General features: G+C 37.3%; 9 protein-coding genes across 9 annotated transcripts; 5 read left to right on the plus strand and 4 right to left on the minus strand.

Moving 5' to 3' along the window:
- Positions 1-826: 826 nt before the first annotated feature.
- EV154DRAFT_474091 (peptidase S8/S53 domain-containing protein) lies at positions 827-2,549 on the minus strand. Its single transcript, XM_051597953.1, has 2 exons — positions 2,325-2,549; positions 827-2,262 (listed from the first exon to the last, which is right to left on the minus strand). The coding sequence occupies exons 1-2, from the start codon at positions 2,473-2,475 to the stop codon at positions 932-934; spliced, it is 1,482 nt and encodes a 493-aa protein (XP_051451217.1). The 5' UTR covers positions 2,476-2,549; the 3' UTR covers positions 827-931.
- Positions 2,550-4,849: 2,300 nt separating this feature from the next.
- EV154DRAFT_570667 (uncharacterized protein) lies at positions 4,850-5,680 on the plus strand (the record flags this gene model as incomplete). The annotated part of the gene is made up of 5 exons (XM_051606208.1): positions 4,850-4,915; positions 4,966-5,016; positions 5,099-5,223; positions 5,289-5,483; positions 5,584-5,680. The coding sequence occupies 5 exons, from the start codon at positions 4,850-4,852 to the stop codon at positions 5,678-5,680; spliced, it is 534 nt and encodes a 177-aa protein (XP_051451218.1).
- An 88-nt stretch (positions 5,681-5,768) lies between these two features.
- EV154DRAFT_529641 (peptidase S8/S53 domain-containing protein) lies at positions 5,769-7,504 on the minus strand. The gene is made up of 2 exons (XM_051603697.1): positions 7,280-7,504; positions 5,769-7,217 (listed from the first exon to the last, which is right to left on the minus strand). Exons 1-2 carry the CDS (start codon positions 7,428-7,430, stop codon positions 5,887-5,889), a joined length of 1,482 nt encoding a protein of 493 aa, XP_051451219.1. The 5' UTR covers positions 7,431-7,504; the 3' UTR covers positions 5,769-5,886.
- A 3,065-nt stretch (positions 7,505-10,569) lies between these two features.
- EV154DRAFT_431606 (uncharacterized protein) lies at positions 10,570-11,859 on the plus strand (the record flags this gene model as incomplete). The annotated part of the gene is made up of 5 exons (XM_051596620.1): positions 10,570-10,745; positions 10,802-11,007; positions 11,149-11,235; positions 11,306-11,653; positions 11,726-11,859. The coding sequence occupies 5 exons, from the start codon at positions 10,570-10,572 to the stop codon at positions 11,857-11,859; spliced, it is 951 nt and encodes a 316-aa protein (XP_051451220.1).
- A 1,757-nt stretch (positions 11,860-13,616) lies between these two features.
- EV154DRAFT_529643 (peptidase S8/S53 domain-containing protein) lies at positions 13,617-15,352 on the plus strand. The gene is made up of 2 exons (XM_051603698.1): positions 13,617-13,841; positions 13,904-15,352. The coding sequence occupies exons 1-2, from the start codon at positions 13,691-13,693 to the stop codon at positions 15,232-15,234; spliced, it is 1,482 nt and encodes a 493-aa protein (XP_051451221.1). The 5' UTR covers positions 13,617-13,690; the 3' UTR covers positions 15,235-15,352.
- An 89-nt stretch (positions 15,353-15,441) lies between these two features.
- On the minus strand, positions 15,442-16,405 carry EV154DRAFT_570671 (uncharacterized protein; the record flags this gene model as incomplete). The annotated part of the gene is made up of 5 exons (XM_051606209.1): positions 15,442-15,538; positions 15,639-15,833; positions 15,899-16,023; positions 16,106-16,286; positions 16,341-16,405. The coding sequence occupies 5 exons, from the start codon at positions 16,403-16,405 to the stop codon at positions 15,442-15,444; spliced, it is 663 nt and encodes a 220-aa protein (XP_051451222.1).
- A 2,166-nt stretch (positions 16,406-18,571) lies between these two features.
- EV154DRAFT_546247 (peptidase S8/S53 domain-containing protein) lies at positions 18,572-20,297 on the plus strand. The gene is made up of 2 exons (XM_051604691.1): positions 18,572-18,796; positions 18,859-20,297. The coding sequence occupies exons 1-2, from the start codon at positions 18,646-18,648 to the stop codon at positions 20,187-20,189; spliced, it is 1,482 nt and encodes a 493-aa protein (XP_051451223.1). The 5' UTR covers positions 18,572-18,645; the 3' UTR covers positions 20,190-20,297.
- A 35-nt stretch (positions 20,298-20,332) lies between these two features.
- On the minus strand, positions 20,333-22,155 carry EV154DRAFT_529653 (Gtr1/RagA G protein conserved region-domain-containing protein). The gene is made up of 9 exons (XM_051603699.1): positions 22,099-22,155; positions 21,994-22,022; positions 21,855-21,971; positions 21,664-21,765; positions 21,347-21,600; positions 21,071-21,261; positions 20,864-21,006; positions 20,604-20,798; positions 20,333-20,534 (listed from the first exon to the last, which is right to left on the minus strand). Exons 2-9 carry the CDS (start codon positions 22,020-22,022, stop codon positions 20,393-20,395), a joined length of 1,173 nt encoding a protein of 390 aa, XP_051451224.1. The 5' UTR covers positions 22,099-22,155; the 3' UTR covers positions 20,333-20,392.
- Positions 22,156-23,407: 1,252 nt separating this feature from the next.
- Positions 23,408-26,217, plus strand: EV154DRAFT_529659 (S-adenosyl-L-methionine-dependent methyltransferase). Its single transcript, XM_051603700.1, has 5 exons — positions 23,408-23,576; positions 23,660-23,764; positions 23,833-23,927; positions 24,019-24,229; positions 24,312-26,217. The coding sequence occupies exons 1-5, from the start codon at positions 23,529-23,531 to the stop codon at positions 26,154-26,156; spliced, it is 2,304 nt and encodes a 767-aa protein (XP_051451225.1). The 5' UTR covers positions 23,408-23,528; the 3' UTR covers positions 26,157-26,217.
- Positions 26,218-26,401: the final 184 nt, after the last annotated feature.

Here is a 26,401-nt window from a genome sequence, read left to right on the forward strand (position 1 = left end):
AAATCAATTCGTATCCGTATCCATAACCACATCTTGAAAAAAACAATTACGCTGACTCTCAAAATCAATTCAAATAAATCGCTTTTAGGGACTTCAGAACATGATCGCAAAAGTGGCAACTCGCTCGCAATATGAAGTACACAGAATAAAAACAGGTCCAAATTATTACGCTGGACATAATGCTAATAATGAGTTTTAATATATAATTTGTAGTAATTCAGGCAGAATGATAGATATGACAGTAGATGAGCAGTGCCTGTAAACATAGATTCGTGTGTTATGAACATTAAGGTTTAATACTATACAAAAAAGGGTAATTTCGCTACAAGAGTGTCTATCTCGAGGGCATTCACATTTATATCATGCGGCCATTGTATAGTACAACTTAAATTGATAAATATTAACTTGTGGCCACTGCAACATTGCCTCAAGAAGTAAATACTTAAAAAGCGAAACCAAAGTAAAACTACGGTGGCTCAAAATAGTAGAAAGGATTATCTTTTCCAAAATCAAAAAGATTACTATGTCAAACTTTTTTGGTGGGGACAAGTTATCACTGAAGCGCTTAAAATTTGGTGGTACCAAATAATGTTTACTCAATTTAAACACTTAAAATATCTACTTATTAAACCATATGGTTATGCCATTGAATCAATTCTCATATACTAACTACACAATGGAGGAACAGACGCTTACTATAACGATGATTTTTTAAACAAACCCCATGATGGCGTTATAGAATTAGGTACCACGTCCCACACATATTTCCTGGTATTGTATTATAAGAATAAACGACTAGCAAAATCATATACAGTTAAACATAAATAACGATTTTTTTTCTCCAATTTTTCAAATGGAAAAAAATATTTTATTGGGGTTTTATTATTTAAAAAGAAATGTTCGCTGGATAGAGATTAAGTAATCAAATAAATCAGTTGGTGGTTTGAGTTTGACCGTTGAACAAGAGGACGTTAGGGGTACCGCTGGAAACAGACTTAACCTTACCGGTGGTGCCAAGAGAGCTGAGCTTGGCATAAACTTGAGCAGGAGAAGGGTTGGATAATGAGTTGATCAAGAGGGCGGCAACACCAGCAACATGAGGAGAGGCCATAGAGGTACCGGAAAGAGTAGCGGTAGAAGAGACACCAGAGATGTAAGAACTGAGAATGCTGGAACCGGGAGCGTAGATTTGAGTACAAGAACCCCAGTTAGAGTAAGAAGCTTGAGTGTCGGTCTTATCAGTGGCGGCAACAGCATAGACATTAGGGTTACCGGCAGGCAAAGCTTGACAGGTAGTGAGACCAGCGTTACCAGCAGCAGCAATGAGAGGAATACCACCGTTAACAACGGCAGTGATGGCAGTGTTGAAGGAATCGTAGGTAGGGTTGGTAGCACCGTTGGTATCCAAACCAAGAGACATGTTGATAATGTTCTTACCGACGTGTTTCTTGGCATCATTAGTAACGAATTGGAGACCGGCCAAAATGGCAGAGATAGCACCACTTCCTGTGTCATCGAGAACCTTGACACCAATCAAGTTGGTCTTCTTGGCAACACCATAAGTCTTACCACCAACAATACCACCAACGTGAGTACCGTGACCTGTACCAAGCTTGGTTTGTCCGGTGTAGGCAGAGAAACCCCAGGTAGCACGACCTTCGAATTCGTTGTGAGCAGTGTTCAAACCATCGTCAACAATGTAGACGTAAGCAGCGGAACCAGCAGTGGAGTCGTAGATGTAAGGCTTGGTTAAATCAAGACTTCTTTCAGAGATACGGGCCAAATTCCATTGGGCACCGGTTTGAGAGACGTAGGTGGCAGATGCAGTAGCATTGGAAGGAACGCTGACAGCTCTTTTCTCAACAATTTCTTCATCATCATGAGCATGAGGACAGTTGGCATCATGCTTGTAGCTGTCAAAGTGGAAGTTACCAGCACGTTGAGCAGTAGCTCTCTTGGCGTGGAATTTGTTGGAACCACGGACACCAGGGGTGGGTAAATCAAACTTGATATCCATATCAGGGATGATCTTGATGATTTCAGTATCGAAGGTTTCCAGTAAGGCTTTGACGAGATCAAGATCTTCAAACTTGACAGTGATAGCCTTGAACTGAGATCCAAAGTCATAAGCATCAAAGACGTGGACTTGCTCGGCATCAGTATCACGACGAACAATCTTGTTGTTATTTCTCTTGGCTACTTGACCGGCACCAGCGGCTTGAGTGTAGACATCGAGAGCGTTGTCAATGAATTTGGGAACAACTATAAAAAATATGTGTAAGTTGTTGTGTTATAGAAAGCGTCATCCTATTATGTAGACTTACAATCCTTGATACAGGTAGCATCACTCAATTGAATGATGAAGTTACCGTTTCCTTGCTTTAAGGTGGTGTCCAAGGTAGAGAAGATATCACTGGCAGAGGCAACAGCGGTGACACATGAGATGGCAAAGAGAATAAATGTTTTAGCGACCATTGTTAAGAAAGATTTATTTTCAAAAGAAGGAAAGGGTAGTTGGTTGGGTAAGAAAAGGATAGGGTTGGTTGGATTGAATGAAGAATAAAAAAAAAATTGGGATTGTCAATGGTGCTTATATACGAAAATTCAATACTTTTGATTTGTACTACACGAACACAGTCCTATACAATTACAGTTACTTGGATGTAATATTGGGCCGGTAATTGCCACATTGGTTAATTATGCATAGTGTATCACAGCTTTAACGATTACATGACGCTACTTTTTTTTCTAGGTGTTCCTGACGTACAAGCGCGATCAAGTTTTGAACAAAAATTCCTTAAATGCACATACAGGTGGTTTAAATGTGGAATACTCGTCCATAAAGGCAGATGCGCTTGTACAACTAGCTACATATTATCTCTCCCAAAGACACCCTATTTTATTTTTAAAAGTTTGAAAAAAAAAAGACGCCTACATAAAACATCAAACCATACATGTATTCATTGTCAATATGGTAGACGTTTAATTTTTTGCAGATACGTAATATCAACATTGTATTTTTTGGAAGAGGAAGATTTAAGAAGGTCTATCGGCTACACACGCTTTTAGAATTTATTTTTATATTACAACTTGCATCATTAATTGTGTTTCATTGATCTTTGTGTTCGTTTTGACGTGGTACATTTTATGCTTCAACTTTCATGTGTGGGAACTGAGTCCGAACTATTTTTTTATTACTTATCTTGAGAAACACTCACATCTAAATTTTCTTCCCCATTTTAGGATCGCACTGCAACACTTTAGCTGAGGCCAAAGAGTATGCTCTTTTTCCATTCTTAAAATGGCAATTTCGGATATTTTGGTGGAAAATAATAGAAAGATTACTTAAAACGGTAGCATGTAGAAAAAGAGAGAGCGAGAGATATTTGAATTACCAGACACTACAGAGGTCTAGGCTCTAAATGAAAGGTTAGGATCCATAGCTAGACAAATTGTTATACAAAAAAATATTATCTTAGCAAAACGCATATTTAAAAACGAAAAGTCAACTTGAATGTACCAGCCCTACGGAATATACGGAATATCAATGTTGGTTCTAAATGCCGTAACCAAAATATGCATTGTGTCGCTGGTTCACCCCATCCCTCCTTGTAAAATAATCTAATCATAATAATTTGAGTATAAAAGGGTAGAATTAAAAGACAAGAATAAACAAGTAAAGAAATGAGACTCTTAAATCCTTATTATTATAAATTGAAGAGTTTGTCATGATAAAAATAGAGTTCCTTTTATATTAAACTTAATTTTTGCGTAGATCGAATAAACATTTCCAGAGAACTGGGGATTGTTGGATTTGAACTATAAATCAGTAACAGCTTGAACCATAGCTTGTAAAGTATAATTATATAAGCCTATGGTTGTATGTCCGGAATTAAGGAGATAAATTGTTTATCCATTCAACAATGTGTGCGATAATTGAAATACTTGATTACTCATAGTAGGTGCTGGAAGGAACCGCAGTAAGACAACCAACTGCGATCCAATATAGGGTATATTTTTCAGGTATAATATTGTTAAGGCACTAGCAATAATTTTTAAAGGATAAGGCAGACATAGATTATTAACAATGATGCTAATAATAAAGTAGTTATGAAAGTGAGCACCAGACTGTGGAAGTAGTCAACTTGAGAAATCTTATAATATAAAGTTTACGAATAAAAAGATAATCAACGATAAATTTAAGAGGGCGTAAGCAATATGAATATAAAGTAATTGCCAATATTAAAAAGAAAAGTAATTATGCTATTCTAAACAATATCTTATATACGGTTTGATAATAATGAGATTCAAGTCGAGTGTGAAATATGAATTTTGATTCAACACCGCAAAATCCCAAAGACGGTCAATTTTTGGCAAATAGTTATCCATCACGGATACGGTCATTTTTCAAAAATTCCCGTCTAGGATACAGAATAATCAAAAATTGACCAGATCCGTCACGGATACGGTCAGAATCGTTGTTAACCTTCACCGTAATTTTGCGGTGTAAATATTATATGATAAGTAAAGACTTGAGATAAACAATAAGTATAGATGTTGAGGGAAACACAAAGGAGTCAATTAAAAATCATTAGAAAACTAGATTTTAGTCAAGATATAACTGTTGTTATATTTATTAAAAAAAGTAAGCGTATTAATATGAAATATCCTATCCTGTGTAACACCAAGTCAATTTAGATTGGCTGCAACAACATTATGAGAACTGGTACTGTGTCTGTTATAATCTGTGAAGTGTATAAAAACTCAAGACAGATTAGATTGTAATTGTATTCAGTTTATTTAGTCATCAAATACGATACTAGATGTCCATATAGATATCTTCCGAAAGATGCAAGAGTATTTGAAAGATATGGATCAAGAGCAAGATATCACCTTGAGTTTTACCATCTCGCCAGTATTTATAATAAATCAATTTATGAAGCCCTCAGCAAAATCATACAAAAGCTCATTCGAGAAGTACCAACGCTTGAAAATCTTTTAAGTATGCTAAGGACGGTATGTTTTCTTTCTTTTATATCAAGACGCCATATTGTAACACTTATTGTATTTGGCATCAAAACATTCTCCATTGGAAAAGCCGTACTTGTTTAATACATTGACTAAAATCTATGTTGCAACGGATAGCACGCCTGTGGAAATGAATTCCTGTGAATTATGTTCCGACGTGATTGGTGTCGTATTTTCTATCGAGTTTATTTATGGGTAAATGCGACACTCAAATCCTATCGGCTTTTTCTACCTGTGGAATCTGACCCTAACTTTTATAGACTTCAAAGTGGATGCAGTCCTTATGGGAAAGAAAAGTATGACGAATCGACACTACACGACTTGGATATCGGCTGTTATAATGGAACGGGTCGTGAGAGGGGATATACGCGTCATTCTTTCAGTTCAGAGATAGAAGTATCTAGCATTATTAAATTAAATAATGGGGATGTTTTGTACATGAAGGAAATTAACAGGTAAGACAAGAGATATGTGTGGGGGGATCTCTAATTTTCTATGTATATTGTATTGACCAAAGGTGTGTAGCTTACTAGCGCTAATATATATGATACAAAGTGAAAATTTTAAGAAACTCGGTTTAATTGATTATAATTTTCAATGTTTCACGTCTGCTGTTACCGAATTGTTTAAATTCTTCCAAAATAATCATTAAAAAAAAACAAAAAATTAATGATATGCTCAAAATAACTAAATAAAAAGTTACTCTATTGGTCTTTAATAAAAAGAATTGGTAACAACGGTTTTTTTTCCTTTAATTTTTCAGATGAAAAACTAAAAAAGGGTTTTTTTATTGTTATTAAAAAAAAAATATTTGTTTGATAGATATTTAATATAGAAAGTTAAATTATATCAAATTATTTAGTTGGTGGTTTGAGTTTGACCGTTGAACAAGAGGACGTTAGGGGTACCACTGGAAACAGACTTAACCTTACCGGTGGTGCCAAGAGAGCTGAGCTTGGCATAAACTTGAGCAGGAGAAGGGTTGGATAATGAGTTGATCAAGAGGGCGGCAACACCAGCAACATGAGGAGAGGCCATAGAGGTACCGGAAAGAGTAGCGGTAGAAGAGACACCAGAGATGTAAGAACTGAGAATGCTGGAACCGGGAGCGTAGATTTGAGTACAAGAACCCCAGTTAGAGTAAGAAGCTTGAGTATCGGTCTTATCAGTGGCGGCAACAGCATAGACATTAGGGTTACCGGCAGGCAAAGCTTGACAGGTAGTGAGACCAGCGTTACCAGCAGCAGCAATGAGAGGAATACCACCGTTGACAACGGCAGTGATGGCAGTGTTGAAGGAATCGTAGGTAGGGTTGGTAGCACCGTTGGTATCCAAACCAAGAGACATGTTGATAATGTTCTTACCGACGTGTTTCTTGGCATCATTAGTAACGAATTGGAGACCGGCCAAAATGGCAGAGATAGCACCACTTCCTGTGTCATCGAGAACCTTGACACCAATCAAGTTGGTCTTCTTGGCAACACCATAAGTCTTACCACCAACAATACCACCAACGTGAGTACCGTGACCTGTACCAAGCTTGGTTTGTCCGGTGTAGGCAGAGAAACCCCAGGTAGCACGACCTTCGAATTCGTTGTGAGCAGTGTTCAAACCATCATCAACAATGTAGACGTAAGCAGCGGAACCAGCAGTGGAGTCGTAGATGTAAGGCTTGGTTAAATCAAGACTTCTTTCAGAGATACGGGCCAAATTCCATTGGGCACCGGTTTGAGAGACGTAGGTGGCAGATGCAGTAGCATTGGAAGGAACGCTGACAGCTCTTTTCTCAACAATTTCTTCATCATCATGAGCATGAGGACAGTTGGCATCATGCTTGTAGCTGTCAAAGTGGAAATTACCAGCACGTTGAGCAGTAGCTCTCTTGGCGTGGTATTTGTTGGAACCACGAACAGCAAGGGTGGGTAAATCGAACTTGATATCCATATCAGGGATGATCTTGATGATTTCAGTATCGAAGGTTTCCAGTAAGGCCTTGACGAGATCAAGATCTTCAAACTTGACAGTGATAGCCTTGAACTGAGATCCAAAGTCATAAGCATCAAAGACGTGGACTTGCTCGGCATCAGTATCACGACGAACAATCTTGTTGTTATTTCTCTTGGCTACTTGACCGGCACCAGCGGCTTGAGTGTAGACATCGAGAGCGTTGTCAATGAATTTGGGAACAACTATAAAAAATATGTGTAAGTTGTTGTGTTATAGAAAGCGTCATCCTATTATGTAGACTTACAATCCTTGATACAGGTAGCATCACTCAATTGAATGATGAAGTTACCGTTTCCTTGCTTTAAGGTGGTGTCCAAGGTAGAGAAGATATCACTGGCAGAGGCAACAGCGGTGACACATGAGATGGCAAAGAGGATAAATGTTTTAGCGACCATTGTTAAGAAAGATTTATTTTCAAAAAAAGGAAAGGGTAGTTGGTTGGGTAAGAAAAGGATAGGGTTGGTTGGATTGAATGAAGAATAAAAAAAAAATTGGGATTGTCAATGGTGCTTATATACAAAAGTTCAATACTTTTGATTTGTACTACACGAACACAATCCTTTACAATTACAGTTACTTGGATGTAATATTGGGCCGGTAATTGTCACATTGGTTAATTATGCATAGTGTATCACAGCTTTAGCGATTACATGACGCTACTTTTTTTTTAGGTGTTCCTGACGTACAAGCGCGATCAAGTTTTGAACAAAAATTCCTTAAATGTATATACAGGTGGTTTAAATGTGGAATACTCGTCCATAAAGGCAGATACGCTTGTGCAACCGGCTATATATCTTTTTCACAAAGATACCCTACTTTGTTTTTTAAAGCTTGAAAAGAGAAAAAAAAAAAGAAGCTTATATAAAACATCAAATCATATATTTATTCATTGTCGATATTGCAGACTTTTATTTTTGAAGATATATAATATTCATATTGTAATTTTTGGAAGAAGAAGACTTGAGAAGGTCTATCGGCTGCACACATAATTAAAGTTTTATTTTAATATTACAATTTGTACCATTAATTGCGTTTCATCGATCTTTGTGTTCGTTCTTACGTGGTACATTTTATGCTTCAACTTTCATGTGTGGGACTGAGTCCGAACCACTTTGTTTTTACTTATCTTGAGAAACACACACATCTACATTTTCATCCCCATTTTAGGGTCGTACTATGTCACTTTGGCTTATACCAAATGAGGTCAAAGAGCATGCTCTTTTTCTATTCTTAAAATGGTAATTTCGGATACTTTGGTAGAAAATAATAGAGAAATTAATTAAAGTGGCAGTGGCCAGAAAAAGAGAAAGCGAGAGATATATGAGATACCGGACACTAGGGAGGGCTAAGCTCTAAATAAAAGGGTAGGAGCCATGTCTAGACCAGCAACTGAACAAATTGCTATACAAAAAAAAAAAAAAAAGATATTATCATAAAACACAAAGCACATTCAAAAGCAAAAAATTAACCTGAATGCACCAGCCCTGCGGAATATAAATATTGGTTCTAAATGCAGTTACCAAAAATCCATTGTATCGCTGGTTCACCCATCCCTCCTTGCAAAATGACCTAATCAATACATTTACGGTGGTTTCTCTACATGGTAAATTTTCCAAAATGACATTGTCACTTATCGCTTTATGGTCAAAGTATAAGGTAAATAAAATGTGTCGGAAGCACAAGCGAAGGTGTATTAGGGAATCATAAAGTACAAGAGCCCACAGAACAATCCAGGCTGAAGCAGCAGTATTAGATATGGGGATATTTTGTAACTTATTTCGATACCCTCTATAAAATAAGTCTCTTGAGAAAAGAATGAAACGGCTCGTTTGATTTCCGTTCGAAACATTTCGACCTTTTCTTATGATAAGCGGTCAAGCTCATTGAGATGCCATTAAACACACTACTGGCCCATCATCCTTGTCAAACTTTTTTTAGAACAATATGCTTGTTTTATTATGTAATTAAACTTGACTCGTGCATATCGTTTAGCTGCAATTGCACTCGCAAAGGTATTTTGGGTAAAGCGTAAAAAGGTGACCAGCCTTGGATGTTTTGGTCTCTAGCATATTCTTCTGGGCCTGGAAATCCGGTTGTTGTGACAGCAGGTATTCGGTACAACAGCCAGATTTAGCCTGAGGGTTGTGTGGATTACCACTCACACACGCCCTTCTCAGATGCTCATTTCTGCCGAGCAAGCTACGTTCTCTCAACGGAGCGAGAATTCCCTTGAACTTCTCGCGTTCCTACAGAGATAATAATAATAAATATTGATGTCGGTTCTTTATATATTAATGTTATATTATCAAATTTACTTGATAATGTCGGTATTTTTTGACAGGCGCATTGGTATTATTTACCAGTCTTTATTGTCATTACGTCTTTCGATTTCCTTACGGACGGCTTCCACATTGAAAGATTACATCACGTACATTTCTGGGTTGTGATGATGCCGTTTTTATCTACTCATAGGTGGTATCCCGAAACCTATAATTTGTAGAAATCGTTACTTCGGTAGTCCCGGTATTCATCCTTGAGGAAACAAGAGCATTGTCCGTGAATGCTTTATGGTTCGAGCTCTGGTCAAAGGCAAAGATACTTCGACGGGACATGTCAGCACCAGTCTTGATTGATCCCAAACTGAGTACAACTTGAACCGTGCTTATCGATTTCTTCAGTTACTTAGTATAAAATATTCGTCCTGAGTTTGTAAGGATATTTTTTTAAAGAAACGAAAAAGAAAGAATTTAAAGTGTTTTCTTTACCCTGTACAGCTCATTTTCATCGGGATTTTATGACAACAGGGGTGTATGTAGGTGAATATTATTTTGGGCTGGTTGAAGGAATACTTTATACACTGTTTAGAAAATATAATTTTTTTTTTTTTTTTTTTTTTTTTTGAAAAAAAAAGCATATGGATGAGTAATTCCAGTGCTCCCATTTTCCAACGCATTTTACAGGGCTGGCCAGCCTTTTTCGGTCATAATTTTAATCAGAAACAACATGTACAAAATTATAAGCTTTTGCTAGTTTAAGCGAAAGCAAAATCGCGCTTTGGGGGTTTCTAGAAATATTGTTTAAATTATTTCGCTATTAAATAGGTACGATTTGTGACATTTGGGATTAATGTTTGTATTTCACCTCAGCTTTATTTACGAAATAAAATAGAATACTACCGAAACCGGAGGGATGAGATCCGGCACTATACAAACAAACACGTCCATTCATTTTTGTTCATTATAAGCCAGTCTTTGCTTGGATGCGTTCTAATAAAAGGAGAATTAATTGTAACAGGAAAAACTCACGTAATAAAAAGACGGTGTAGGTAGAAATTGCATCATTAACCATGCTCTATCAAAAACTGATTGTTAGTAAAATGTAGATAAACTACATGAATGATTCCGTTGGATATTTTAACTGTATCATGTCATTTACTCGCCGTTGAAAATCAGGGTTTCGGATTTAATTCATTTCGTTTATCTGTAACCCCCTACAAAAGTATCAGCTAGTTTTCTTCTTTCAGTATTTTATACTATGTCTAAACCTACTTTGTTATTTATTTTATCAGTTACTTCCATTGCATTTGTCAAAGCTGGTATTAACGTCACAAATATCGACGGATGTCCAGCTCTTACCCCCCGCGTATCACCACGTAGCGTGCACGATCTTCGTGTTGATGATATCAAAGTAGTAGGTGCCCTCGGGGATAGGTAAAAATATTTATGAAAAGTGTAGTGCTCCTCATATAACTCATTTTGCCTTACAGCATTACGGCAGGCTTTGGAATTTTGAGTATAGATAAATCTGACCCCTCGCTGGTCAACATGCTCGATGTTTTTAAGGAATATAGAGGACTTAGTTACAGCATCGGTGGCGAAGAAGGTGCTTTTACAATTCCAAATTATGTTAAACACTATCAACCAAATGTAACCGGATATTCTGTTGGAGTTCACCTCGCTGAATCATGTAATGGTAAGTGAGATTTATGTATAATACAGATTATCGTAATAACGAAAAGTGATTAGCGGAGGAGTGCAGTTCGATTTGTAAGTATTCAAAATAAAGCCATTCGATATTTAAAAAAAAATAACAACTGTCATTTCTATCTTACAGATCAGCCTAACCAGGATATGTTAAATGCTGCTCAGAGTGGCGCTGTTGCAAAGAATTTGGACCATGAAGTAAACTATTTGCTTGAGCGTAAGTGAAAAGGGTTTCAATTTTTAATTTTTTTATTTTTTATTTATCAGAATTTCTATCTCGTATAAAGGCATTCGTTCTATTGAAGGTATCGACTTCCAGAATGACTGGAAAATGATAAATATACAAATTGGTAGTAACGATATGTGTGGAGCTTGTAATACCACATTTGTGAACGAGGTTACTCCAGAAAAGTTTGGTAATTACGTAGAAGCTGCGGTCGAGAAAATACAAAAAAATATTCCCAGAGCACTTGTCAATTTGATCGGCACATTTAATGTTTCTCAAATATTTCCCCTTACGTTTAACCAGTCTTATTGTGGATTTACAAGTAATATTAGTTCCCAAACAAATATTCAGGAATGCCCTTGTGCGGCAACTTCCGAAGGCTTAAAGAAGATGACTGAGCTTTCTACAGGTATGAAAGAAACCCAATCATGAAATTTGAATGTCTCCAATATATCTACTTATCACTTTTTATAAATCTTAGCCTACAATAAGGAACTTTTTGCCATTTATGAAAAATACGAAAAAGATAAATCAACCAATTTCACAGTAGTCTATCAGCAGAGCAACCTTAATTTTTCTGGGTTTCCTGTCGATTTTTTCAGGTACACAATTTAAGCACATACTTTTTACAAATACGAAATACAATGCATAACACATTGTAATTTAGTAATTTAGATTGCTTTCACCCTGGAATAAAAGGTCATCAATGGGTATCTAAAATTATCTGGAACCAGCTTTTCTCTCCCCAGGCTCTTAAACCGAAAGTTTTCAACTTTCAAGAAAACGCAACCATCTACTGCCCAGAGGATTCCGATAGGATAGCTACGGATTAAACATTCTACCGTAATACATGCTTATACTATCGCCTATCTATATAAAATTTAGCCTGTGCATATAAATTATAAATTATGTGTACGGTAACATGCGGCTATTTTGGGCGGTATTTCCTTAAGTAGCAGAAACTTTTTTATTGGGCATAGCTAGCAATCTTGAACAACTCCCCTTGCACGATTATGCGTGCTATAGAAAAAGAGGAATGTAGCGTGTCATATGCAATACTGCATATTGCAAGATAAAGGATTTGGAGCTATTATGACACCATATCTCTTCATTGTAACGATCGCTGGATGTGTAACATGGCATTTTGTATTGTGCGCTATTAATGTACGACACTTTAAATGGAATTAGCCTCTATATTTTTTATAGCTTAAAATTAGGTAATATTTTCCTACGGTCTGTAATTATAGAACATCATGCGTTTCCGAATAACCTATTGCTGTTAATAAAATAATATTAACGCGTATTAGTCGTTTGAATGCATATTACACAAATGATCGATTGGTGTATCTTTGGTAACTAAAAAAAACGACGTATTCCTGGTAACTACGTAGGAACGTTATACATGATCAGGTCTCATTTTTAATAAAGTGAGTGCACCTTAAGGACTGCATAATTTCAATTTATTTAGAGTAATCGGAAGGAGAAGTTTTTTGCATAATTTAAGTGGTTAGGTTGAAATACAACATACTATATTTGTATTTTATTTCCCAACTTGTTCATTCATTATAGCATTGCATGTTTCACGTTATTCTATGTATTTCATTTTAGACGCATTTTTCTTCTTGTTTTTCTTTTAGAGGATCCAGGGATTCCTTTTTTAGGAAGGTAAAACGCATGCTTATTGTCTTGAAATAGCATAAGCCACTACATGTTGGTGCGACCATAAAATAATGTTAAGCCTGTGTCCAAAGGTAAGTAAAGTAAATTTAGAACTCCAATTGCTGCAAATTAATTTTAGAGCATTTTATTTTTTTGCAACCGAGAAAGGAGCACAAACGATCGATGAAGTCGCAATCAATGCCACATCTTGTGATATTAAAGCTCTGTTTAATAATTCTGTATTTATTTCAAACGGTTTTTAGTCAAGCAATATTATGCATAAATGTTTGTTAAAAAAAATATAAATCTGTTTCTTCAGCAACAAAAATCAAGTGAGTATGAAACGCTAGAAAAGCAAACTTCAAACATTTAACTCATATACTTTACTGGACCCAAATCTTTGGTTCCACAGAGTTGATCTCAAAAGTGATCAAGATCCTCACACATAAACCACCTGTCCTTACATTTAAGGAATTTCGATCAATGCTTGTGCAACTGGAGTACCGAGAAAATTAATAATAACAAAAAAAGGGCATGCAATCCCATAAGTTGTAATACCTTTCGCAAAGTAAAACATTGTGATGATTTGTACACTTTTTATCAAAGTAAACGTAAGTGTATAGGGCTGTTCTATTGTAGTACAAATCAAAAGTATTGAATTTTTGTATATAAGCACCATTGACAATCCCAATTTTTTTTTTATTCTTCATTCAATCCAACCAACCCTATCCTTTTCTTACCCAACCAACTACCCTTTCCTTTTTTTGAAAATAAATCTTTCTTAACAATGGTCGCTAAAACATTTATCCTCTTTGCCATCTCATGTGTCACCGCTGTTGCCTCTGCCAGTGATATCTTCTCTACCTTGGACACCACCTTAAAGCAAGGAAACGGTAACTTCATCATTCAATTGAGTGATGCTACCTGTATCAAGGATTGTAAGTCTACATAATAGGATGACGCTTTCTATAACACAACAACTTACACATATTTTTTATAGTTGTTCCCAAATTCATTGACAACGCTCTCGATGTCTACACTCAAGCCGCTGGTGCCGGTCAAGTAGCCAAGAGAAATAACAACAAGATTGTTCGTCGTGATACTGATGCCGAGCAAGTCCACGTCTTTGATGCTTATGACTTTGGATCTCAGTTCAAGGCTATCACTGTCAAGTTTGAAGATCTTGATCTCGTCAAGGCCTTACTGGAAACCTTCGATACTGAAATCATCAAGATCATCCCTGATATGGATATCAAGTTCGATTTACCCACCCTTGCTGTTCGTGGTTCCAACAAATACCACGCCAAGAGAGCTACTGCTCAACGTGCTGGTAATTTCCACTTTGACAGCTACAAGCATGATGCCAACTGTCCTCATGCTCATGATGATGAAGAAATTGTTGAGAAAAGAGCTGTCAGCGTTCCTTCCAATGCTACTGCATCTGCCACCTACGTCTCTCAAACCGGTGCCCAATGGAATTTGGCCCGTATCTCTGAAAGAAGTCTTGATTTAACCAAGCCTTACATCTACGACTCCACTGCTGGTTCCGCTGCTTACGTCTACATTGTTGACGATGGTTTGAACACTGCTCACAACGAATTCGAAGGTCGTGCTACCTGGGGTTTCTCTGCCTACACCGGTCTTACCAAGCTCGGTACAGGTCACGGTACTCACGTTGGTGGTATTGTTGGTGGTAAGACTTATGGTGTTGCCAAGAAGACCAACTTAATTGGTGTCAAGGTTCTCGATGACACAGGAAGTGGTGCTATCTCTGCCATTTTGGCCGGTCTCCAATTCGTTACTGATGATGCCAAGAAGCATGTCGGTAAGAACATTATCAACATGTCTCTTGGTTTGGATACCAACGGTGCTACCAACCCTACCTACGATTCCTTCAACACTGCCATCACTGCCGTTGTTAACGGTGGTATTCCTGTCATTGCTGCTGCTGGTAACGCTGGTCTTGCTACCTGTCAAGCTTTGCCTGCCGGTAACCCTAATGTCTATGCTGTTGCCGCCACTGATAAGACCGATAAACAAGCTTCTTACTCTAACTGGGGTTCTTGTACTCAAATCTACGCTCCCGGTTCCAGCATTCTCAGTTCTTACATCTCTGGTGTCTCCTCTACCGCTACTCTTTCCGGTACCTCTATGGCCTCTCCTCATGTTGCTGGTGTTGCCGCCCTCTTGATCGACTCATTATCCAACCCTTCTCCTGCTCAAGTTTATGCCAAGCTCAGCTCTCTTGGCACCACCGGTAAGGTTAAGTCTGTTTCCAGTGGTACCCCTAACGTCCTCTTGTTCAACGGTCAAACTCAAACCACCAACTAAATAATTTGATATAATTTAACTTTCTATATTAAATATCTATCAAACAAATATTTTTTTTTTAATAACAATAAAAAAACCCTTTTTTAGTTTTTCATCTGAAAAATTAAAGGAAAAAAAACCGTTGTTACCAATTCTTTTTATTAAAGACCAATAGAGTAACTTTTTATTTAGTTATTTTGAGCATATCATTAATTTTTTGTTTTTTTTTTAATGATTATTTTGGAAGAATTTAAACAATTCGGTAACAGCAGACGTGAAACATTGAAAATTATAATCAATTAAACCGAGTTTCTTAAAATTTTCACTTTGTATCATATATATTAGCGCTAGTAAGCTACACACCTTTGGTCAATACAATATACATAGAAAATTAGAGATCCCCCCACACATATCTCTTGTCTTACCTGTTAATTTCCTTCATGTACAAAACATCCCCATTATTTAATTTAATAATGCTAGATACTTCTATCTCTGAACTGAAAGAATGACGCGTATATCCCCTCTCACGACCCGTTCCATTATAACAGCCGATATCCAAGTCGTGTAGTGTCGATTCGTCATACTTTTCTTTCCCATAAGGACTGCATCCACTTTGAAGTCTATAAAAGTTAGGGTCAGATTCCACAGGTAGAAAAAGCCGATAGGATTTGAGTGTCGCATTTACCCATAAATAAACTCGATAGAAAATACGACACCAATCACGTCGGAACATAATTCACAGGAATTCATTTCCACAGGCGTGCTATCCGTTGCAACATAGATTTTAGTCAATGTATTAAACAAGTACGGCTTTTCCAATGGAGAATGTTTTGATGCCAAATACAATAAGTGTTACAATATGGCGTCTTGATATAAAAGAAAGAAAACATACCGTCCTTAGCATACTTAAAAGATTTTCAAGCGTTGGTACTTCTCGAATGAGCTTTTGTATGATTTTGCTGAGGGCTTCATAAATTGATTTATTATAAATACTGGCGAGATGGTAAAACTCAAGGTGATATCTTGCTCTTGATCCATATCTTTCAAATACTCTTGCATCTTTCGGAAGATATCTATATGGACATCTAGTATCGTATTTGATGACTAAATAAACTGAATACAATTACAATCTAATCTGTCTTGAGTTTTTATACACTTCACAGATTATAACAGACACAGTACCAGTTCTCATAATGTTGTTGCAGCCAATCTAAATTGACTTGGTGTTACACAGGATAGGATATTTCATATTAATACGCTTACTTTTTTTAATAAATATAACAACAGTTATATCTTGACTAAAATCTAGTTTTCTAATGATTTTTAATTGACTCCTTTGTGTTTCCCTCAACATCTATACTTATTGTTTATCTCAAGTCTTTACTTATCATATAATATTTACACCGCAAAATTACGGTGAAGGTTAACAACGATTCTGACCGTATCCGTGACGGATCTGGTCAATTTTTGATTATTCTGTATCCTAGACGGGAATTTTTGAAAAATGACCGTATCCGTGATGGATAACTATTTGCCAAAAATTGACCGTCTTTGGGATTTTGCGGTGTTGAATCAAAATTCATATTTCACACTCGACTTGAATCTCATTATTATCAAACCGTATATAAGATATTGTTTAGAATAGCATAATTACTTTTCTTTTTAATATTGGCAATTACTTTATATTCATATTGCTTACGCCCTCTTAAATTTATCGTTGATTATCTTTTTATTCGTAAACTTTATATTATAAGATTTCTCAAGTTGACTACTTCCACAGTCTGGTGCTCACTTTCATAACTACTTTATTATTAGCATCATTGTTAATAATCTATGTCTGCCTTATCCTTTAAAAATTATTGCTAGTGCCTTAACAATATTATACCTGAAAAATATACCCTATATTGGATCGCAGTTGGTTGTCTTACTGCGGTTCCTTCCAGCACCTACTATGAGTAATCAAGTATTTCAATTATCGCACACATTGTTGAATGGATAAACAATTTATCTCCTTAATTCCGGACATACAACCATAGGCTTATATAATTATACTTTACAAGCTATGGTTCAAGCTGTTACTGATTTATAGTTCAAATCCAACAATCCCCAGTTCTCTGGAAATGTTTATTCGATCTACGCAAAAATTAAGTTTAATATAAAAGGAACTCTATTTTTATCATGACAAACTCTTCAATTTATAATAATAAGGATTTAAGAGTCTCATTTCTTTACTTGTTTATTCTTGTCTTTTAATTCTACCCTTTTATACTCAAATTATTATGATTAGATTATTTTACAAGGAGGGATGGGGTGAACCAGCGACACAATGCATATTTTGGTTACGGCATTTAGAACCAACATTGATATTCCGTATATTCCGTAGGGCTGGTACATTCAAGTTGACTTTTCGTTTTTAAATATGCGTTTTGCTAAGATAATATTTTTTTGTATAACAATTTGTCTAGCTATGGATCCTAACCTTTCATTTAGAGCCTAGACCTCTGTAGTGTCTGGTAATTCAAATATCTCTCGCTCTCTCTTTTTCTACATGCTACCGTTTTAAGTAATCTTTCTATTATTTTCCACCAAAATATCCGAAATTGCCATTTTAAGAATGGAAAAAGAGCATACTCTTTGGCCTCAGCTAAAGTGTTGCAGTGCGATCCTAAAATGGGGAAGAAAATTTAGATGTGAGTGTTTCTCAAGATAAGTAATAAAAAAATAGTTCGGACTCAGTTCCCACACATGAAAGTTGAAGCATAAAATGTACCACGTCAAAACGAACACAAAGATCAATGAAACACAATTAATGATGCAAGTTGTAATATAAAAATAAATTCTAAAAGCGTGTGTAGCCGATAGACCTTCTTAAATCTTCCTCTTCCAAAAAATACAATGTTGATATTACGTATCTGCAAAAAATTAAACGTCTACCATATTGACAATGAATACATGTATGGTTTGATGTTTTATGTAGGCGTCTTTTTTTTTTCAAACTTTTAAAAATAAAATAGGGTGTCTTTGGGAGAGATAATATGTAGCTAGTTGTACAAGCGCATCTGCCTTTATGGACGAGTATTCCACATTTAAACCACCTGTATGTGCATTTAAGGAATTTTTGTTCAAAACTTGATCGCGCTTGTACGTCAGGAACACCTAGAAAAAAAAGTAGCGTCATGTAATCGTTAAAGCTGTGATACACTATGCATAATTAACCAATGTGGCAATTACCGGCCCAATATTACATCCAAGTAACTGTAATTGTATAGGACTGTGTTCGTGTAGTACAAATCAAAAGTATTGAATTTTCGTATATAAGCACCATTGACAATCCCAATTTTTTTTTATTCTTCATTCAATCCAACCAACCCTATCCTTTTCTTACCCAACCAACTACCCTTTCCTTTTTTTGAAAATAAATCTTTCTTAACAATGGTCGCTAAAACATTTATTCTCTTTGCCATCTCATGTGTCACCGCTGTTGCCTCTGCCAGTGATATCTTCTCTACCTTGGACACCACCTTAAAGCAAGGAAACGGTAACTTCATCATTCAATTGAGTGATGCTACCTGTATCAAGGATTGTAAGTCTACATAATAGGATGACGTTTTCTATAACACAACAACTTACACATATTTTTTATAGTTGTTCCCAAATTCATTGACAACGCTCTCGATGTCTACACTCAAGCCGCTGGTGCCGGTCAAGTAGCCAAGAGAAATAACAACAAGATTGTTCGTCGTGATACTGATGCCGAGCAAGTCCACGTCTTTGATGCTTATGACTTTGGATCTCAGTTCAAGGCTATCACTGTCAAGTTTGAAGATCTTGATCTCGTCAAAGCCTTACTGGAAACCTTCGATACTGAAATCATCAAGATCATCCCTGATATGGATATCAAGTTTGATTTACCCACCCCTGGTGTCCGTGGTTCCAACAAATTCCACGCCAAGAGAGCTACTGCTCAACGTGCTGGTAACTTCCACTTTGACAGCTACAAGCATGATGCCAACTGTCCTCATGCTCATGATGAAGAAGAAATTGTTGAGAAAAGAGCTGTCAGCGTTCCTTCCAATGCTACTGCATCTGCCACCTACGTCTCTCAAACCGGTGCTCAATGGAATTTGGCCCGTATCTCTGAAAGAAGTCTTGATTTAACCAAGCCTTACATCTACGACTCTACTGCTGGTTCCGCTGCTTACGTCTACATTGTTGATGATGGTTTGAACACTGCTCACAACGAATTCGAAGGTCGTGCTACCTGGGGTTTCTCTGCCTATACCGGACAAACCAAGCTTGGTACAGGTCACGGTACTCATGTTGGTGGTATTGTTGGTGGTAAGACTTATGGTGTTGCCAAGAAGACCAACTTGATTGGTGTCAAGGTTCTCGATGACACAGGAAGTGGTGCTATCTCTGCCATTTTGGCCGGTCTCCAATTCGTTACTAATGATGCCAAGAAACACGTCGGTAAGAACATTATCAACATGTCTCTTGGTTTGGATACCAACGGTGCCACCAACCCTACCTACGATTCATTCAACACTGCCATCACTGCCGTTGTCAACGGTGGTATTCCTCTCATTGCTGCTGCTGGTAACGCTGGTCTCACTACCTGTCAAGCTTTGCCTGCCGGTAACCCTAATGTCTATGCTGTTGCCGCCACTGATAAGACCGATACTCAAGCTTCTTACTCTAACTGGGGTTCTTGTACTCAAATCTACGCTCCCGGTTCCAGCATTCTCAGTTCTTACATCTCTGGTGTCTCCTCTACCGCTACTCTTTCCGGTACCTCTATGGCCTCTCCTCATGTTGCTGGTGTTGCCGCCCTCTTGATCAACTCATTATCCAACCCTTCTCCTGCTCAAGTTTATGCCAAGCTCAGCTCTCTTGGTACCACCGGTAAGGTTAAGTCTGTTTCCAGCGGTACCCCCAACGTCCTCTTGTTCAACGGTCAAACTCAAACCACCAACTAAATCATTTGATATAATTTAACATTCTATATTAAATATCTATCAAACAAATATTTTTTTTTAATAACAATAAAAAACCCTTTTTTAGTTTTTCATCTGAAAAATTAAAGGAAAAAAAAAAATACCGTTGTTACCAATTCTTTTAATTAAAGAGCAATAGAGTAATTTTTTATTTAGTTATTTTGAGCATGTTATGAGATTTTTTGTTAATGATTATTTTGGAGATTTTTCTTTTGTGAGAATTTAAACAGTTCGGTAACAGCAGACGTGAAACACTGAAAATTATAATCAATTAAACCGTGTTTCTTGAAATTGTCACCTCGAATCATACATATCAGCGCTAGTAAGCTACACACCTTTGGTAAATATACATAAAGAAATAAAGCTTCCTCCTCCACTCACATTTATGTTTCTTACCTATTAATTTCCTTCATGTATAACACATCCCCATTATTCAATTTAATAATACTGGATGCCTCTATGTCTGAACTGAAAGAATGACACGTTTCTCCTTCCTCACGACTCGTTCCATTATGACAGCCAATTTCCAAGTCGTGTAGGGTCGATTCGTCATACGTTTCTTTCCCATAAGGACCGCATCCACTTTGAGGTCTTTTAAAAAGTGAGAGTCAGAATCCACATTGAAACAGGTACGATGTCTATAATATAATAGTTACCCATAGATACACTCAATATCGAGTACGACATCAATCATGTCAGAGCATAATTCATAAGAGTCCATTTCCACTGGGGTGCTGTCCGTTGCAATATAAATTTTAGTCAATGTATCAAATAAATACGCCTTTTCCAATCCGGAATTCTTGAAAAATAAAAAAGAAAGTTACAACATGTCGTCTTGATATAATAGAAAAAAGAAAACTTACAGTCCTTAGTACATTCAAAAGATTTTCTAGTGTGGGTAATTCTCGAATGAGCTTTTGAATAATTTTGCTGAAGGCTTCATAGATTGAATTATCGTAAATACTGGTGAGATGATAAAGCAAGGTGATATTTTGCTCTTGATCCATATCTTTCAAATACTCTTGCATCTTTCGGACGATATCAATCTTGACATCTAACATGCTCGTCATGATGAGTATAACTCTTTCCTTCTATTTCCCATGCCTTTTTATCAAAACATACACAAAACCAGTTTTTACCATCTTTATAATCATCGGAGAGTCCATCCACTTTATGGATCAAAATCTCAAACGTGATACTGGGATTAACCTCGTAGGCCTTGATAATCGTGTACTGCAACCGATGTAAAGCGTACGAATAATCATCTTGTGCATCAATCACAAACACCAAAGATCCCACCGTATCAAAAATCTCTTTGGCATCATACGCTGATCCATCAAAGAAATCCACCTGTCCCGGAAAATCCCAAATTTGAAAATCGATAAACGACCGCCTACATAAACCATTGAAAATATAAGTATCCCCCTGTCCCAGCAGATAAAAAGAAAGTACTTGCGTTACATCTTCTTTTTGAATTTTAACCGTTTGCTCTAAAAGTATCGTATCTTGCGGTGGCATCTTACCAAATACCACTCTTTGTATACTAGATTTGCCACTCCTTTTTTTTTATTGTTGTTGTACACACATACAAAAAAGTCATGAGTCATGGGGGGTCTGTGTGTGTACACCCTTTTTTTTTTTTTTTACCTTGGTAATCCCATCAGTAATATACGCGGTTTATCCACAGGTGATCCAACCATGATTTGATTCGTAATCGTCGGTCCACTGAAATCACCGTCGTATTCAATAAAAAATCTCTTTTTTCTCTTGCCAGTCCCCCACTTACTTTGTTTCTGTTTCAAACGGAGCATACATGTAGTGTTCCTGCTGCTACATGAAATAGTTCATTAACATGCTTTAGAAATGAAAAAAAAAAACCCTAATGACTTACATTCATTCTCCCACAAAAAAAAAAAAAAAAAAAACTGATAACAAAACGAAAGAAGAGTGCTCACAACGCACGATCCCCTTTCCCCCGAGTTTCTTTATTCTATTGTTTAACATATGACCTATGTATGTGTGTAACTCTGGATGTTTTTGTTTTGCATTTCAGGGCGGAAGATGAAATAATTAAGGGCGCCTACCCTCTCGGGGCGGATGAGGGGACGGCATTTGAGATCTCTCTTATGGGATATTACTCCATGAAACGAATGGCCTACAATAGCGATATTACCTGGTAAATACAAACAAAAAACAGGGAACAAGAGGCCCTTTTTTACCAGAATCATCTTCTAATACGGTAGAAATACTTGATGATGGTTGGGCAGGCTTTGTAACAGTCAGAATTTTAAGATAAAAAAGCTCTCTCTCTCTCTCTCTCTCTTTTTCTTCTACGGGTCTGGAGAAGAGTTTCTTTTAGCGTAAGCCTTTAAATTGCTCTAGTTAGTGATCCTTCGAACAGCTGATCTTGTGTGCATGAAAATTATATAGGTTAGGTGGGAGAAAGCGCGGTAAGAGCAATTGAAAGACTCTTTATTTTTTTTGGGACTAGTCTTACTTTTTACCTTCTTGTTGGTTAGTCCTGTCAGTATCACAACGTCTTCATTTTAGGAAGTTAAAAAAAAGTACAACAACTAAAATAAAAGCCGCTATTCACTTCAAATGAAAGTTCTTATTATTATACTATGGTGCGAGAACATGGAGCATTATTACTCTTTCATTGAGATGCAAGCGACGAATGATTCCGCAAGGCAAACCCTTTCATCACACCTTGTTTTGTATTAAAAAAAAAAAAACGCGCTCATGACACTTGCTGCTTCTAGTTTTCAAATGAGACCACAACTCATTTCACTGATTTCGAATAAGGCACTAAAGCTGGGCTTTTTTTAGAGCTTTTGATTCTCTCGTTCAGTTCACTGCAAACTGTTTTTTGACTTTACAAAAGAAATCATTCTCGTAGTGAAATTGTCCCAGTTTGGTGCAAAAGTAATCTTTTGGCCACTCCCTGCCTTTTGTGATAGTGATCAATTGTATTACTTGGCTGTTAGACAAAGTCTGCTTAAAGATGCTGAAGGGTCGTTGTTGCATCTCCATAGTTTTTTTGTTCTTTCGCCCAAATGCCTAAGTTTGAGCAAACAAAATCCTGCCAAACTTCAAGTTAAATATCACTCTTTTGAGTTGATCCTAAAGATGTATGTCTCCATTTTTTCCCCAATGATCTAAAGTACAGCCCAAAAACGTTACAGAAGAGCTCGGTTATGCAATCGGACTGGAGAGACTGCGACAATCGGGGATCCAAAAGAGATCAAATAAAGACAAATAAAAAAAAAAAAAAACTTTTTGATCTTGAGATCTCTATTTGACAAGCTCTTTTATAACACAATGGGATTCGGAAGAAAGAAGCGTGGAGCCTACAAGAATAAGCCCAAGGTAAACTTTTCAAACAAAATGGTGCCCCCCTTCCAAAAAAAAAAAAAAAAAAAAACTGACATTCCCTTTTTTTTTTTTTTTAGACTGACGAAAAGGTCGAGGAAGAAAAGAAGCAAAAGTACTTTGATGAACGTAAGCCTTATGCTGAAATCGAAAAGGACAATCTCGATTTCAAAAACTATTACATGGTACGACTACCCAAACAATTTTTTTTTTTAAAAAAAAACACATCGTCTAAATCGTAAACATCACACAGAAACAAGGCATTTTGTCTCCTGAAGAATTCGAAGAGTTTTACAAATTTATCAAGACAATTTTACCCAGTACTTTCCGTATCACTGGCAGCAGAACGTAAGTAGATTAGATTTAGTATTGTTATAAAAGCGTACAGGCGGTTGATTGAAAAAAAAAAAAAAATACCTTGTCCCCAAAATCTATATAGAACTGCTATGGAGATCTTGGAAGTTGTCGAAAAAGTTTATGTACCCAGTATGCAAAACGTCGTGATCGATGGCCATCGCATTGAACCCCCTAAGCCTTTACCTTGGTATCCCGATAATTTGGGTTGGAGAGTCAATGCTCCTCGTCTTGTCATCAAGAAGTCGCCCGAGTTCCAAAAGTTCCACAAGTTTATGGTCACAGAGACCGAAGCCGTAAGTTCAAATAAAACGGAGAGAGAGAGAGAGAGAGAAATATAGAACAAATATTCAATTTTTGTTGTTGTTATGATGCTAGGGTAACATCAGTCGACAAGAGGCAGTCAGTATGGTACCTCCTCTTCTTATGGATATTAAACCTGACCAATGGGTCCTTGATATGTGTGCCGCTCCTGGTTCCAAGACTGCTCAAATCATTGAAGCCGTTGACTCTAGTAACAAGTTGAACGAGATGCCTACTGGTCTTGTGGTAGCTAATGATGCCGATTACAAGCGTAGTCATATGTTGGTTCATCAATCCAAGCGTTTACAATCCCCTTGTTTCATGGCCACTAACCACGACGGTGCTCATTTCCCCAATATCCATGTCCCCCGTGACGACACACCCGAGGGATCCTTTGAGTTGTCATGGCAATTTGATCGTGTTCTTTGTGACGTCCCCTGTAGTGGTGATGGTACCATCCGTAAGAACGAAAAGATTTGGGACACATGGACTCCCGCTGGAGGTCTTCAACTTCATAACACCCAAGTTCAAATCTTTGCCAGAGGTTGTCAATTGGTCAAGGTCGGTGGTCGTATCGTGTACTCCACTTGCTCCTTCAACCCTATCGAGAACGAAGCTGTTGTGGCCGAAGTCTTGCGTCAAACCAAGGGTGCTATTCGTCTCCTCGATGTCTCAGCCGAACTCCCTGAATTAAAGCGTAAACCAGGTCTTCACACCTGGAAAGTCACCAATAAGGAAGGCGTCTTTTTGGATTCACCCGAGAGTATCCCCGAAGAACGTCAACGTCGTAAGTTCCCTGTCAGTGTATTCCCTCCTACCGAGAAGGAAGTTGAGGAAATGCATCTTGATCGTTGTATTCGTATCTACCCTCATCAACAAGATACCGGTGGTTTCTTTGTGGCCGTCTTTGAAAAGGTCGCACCTTTAACCGCTACAGATCGTGTGAGTCTTGCTAGAATGCAAGGTAAAGCCATTGCCGAATCTGATATGGAGGCTGCTAAAAAAGAGTTAGAGGATGCTAAAAAGGAGGCCGAAATCATTGAATCAGAGATGACAATAGAGGAAGAGACTGTCTCCCCTCCTGCCAAACGTGCTAGTGTGGATAGTGGTACTGAAGTAGCACCCAAGAAGGCCAAGAAGGAGGAAGAGGAAGAGGAAAAGAAGGAGAAGGAAGGCGAGGAGAAGAAATTATTCGAAGGTAAACCTAAACGTGATGTCCCCGGTATCAAGGAAGCCCCCTTTGAAATGATGCCTTCCAACTCTGCGGATTTAGAAGAAATCACCGACTTTTACGGTCTCGATCCCAAATTCCCTCGTGATCAATTCTTGTTGCGTTCGGAAGGTACTGCCAAGGGTCGTAGTCTTTACTTTGTCTCTAGCTCTATCAAGAAAGTCCTCGAATCCAAAGATTTCGCTCGTCTTCAGACCGTCAATACGGGTGTACGTCTTTTCGTCAGACAATCCACTGCTCTTCCCGAAAAGGGTTGTCCCTTCCGTTTGACTTCCGAAGGTTTACCCTTATTAGATACTGTCATGACTGATAAACGTCGTATCTATGTCAACCTGGAAGCTCTCAAGACTTTACTCGTAGAGGCCTTCCCTATCATGGAACAATTCCCTCAAGACGTACAGGCTCAAGTGGATGCTATCGAGATGGGTTGCTGTATCGTACACCTCAAGGAAGAGGATCAAAAGGCATGTCAGATGACCGTTCCCATCGTGCTTCCCGTCTGGAAGGGTAAAAACTCGTTAAATGTCTTGTTGAACAAGAAGGATAAACGCTCCCTGTCTCAACGTATCTTTGGTATTATCCCCGAAGCTACCCCTGATCATCTCGTCCAGAGATCCACTGAAAACCAAGAATTACGTCAAGAAGCAGATAGAAAGGCTGCCTTGATGGAAATCGAACAGCAAAAATAGGATCACATCAAAAACAAAATAATAGGATGTATTTTTTTTTTTTTTTTTTTATAAATAGCAGTAAATAATAATTTTTTTTATAAAAAAAAAAAAAAAAAAAGAAAAAAAAATAATAAACAACAAAACAAAACAATAAAAAAAAAACCACTTTATAATACATTGGTACTTGAATAATCTTCCATGTCTCTTACTCCTAAGCTTACTCCTAATCCTCCTGCATCGTATCGTGGTGGAGAGCCAACTAA

This window comes from Mucor mucedo (genome assembly GCF_025094135.1).
Source record: "Mucor mucedo strain NRRL 3635 chromosome Unknown EV154scaffold_196, whole genome shotgun sequence".
In the NCBI taxonomy this organism is placed as follows: domain Eukaryota; kingdom Fungi; phylum Mucoromycota; class Mucoromycetes; order Mucorales; family Mucoraceae; genus Mucor; species Mucor mucedo.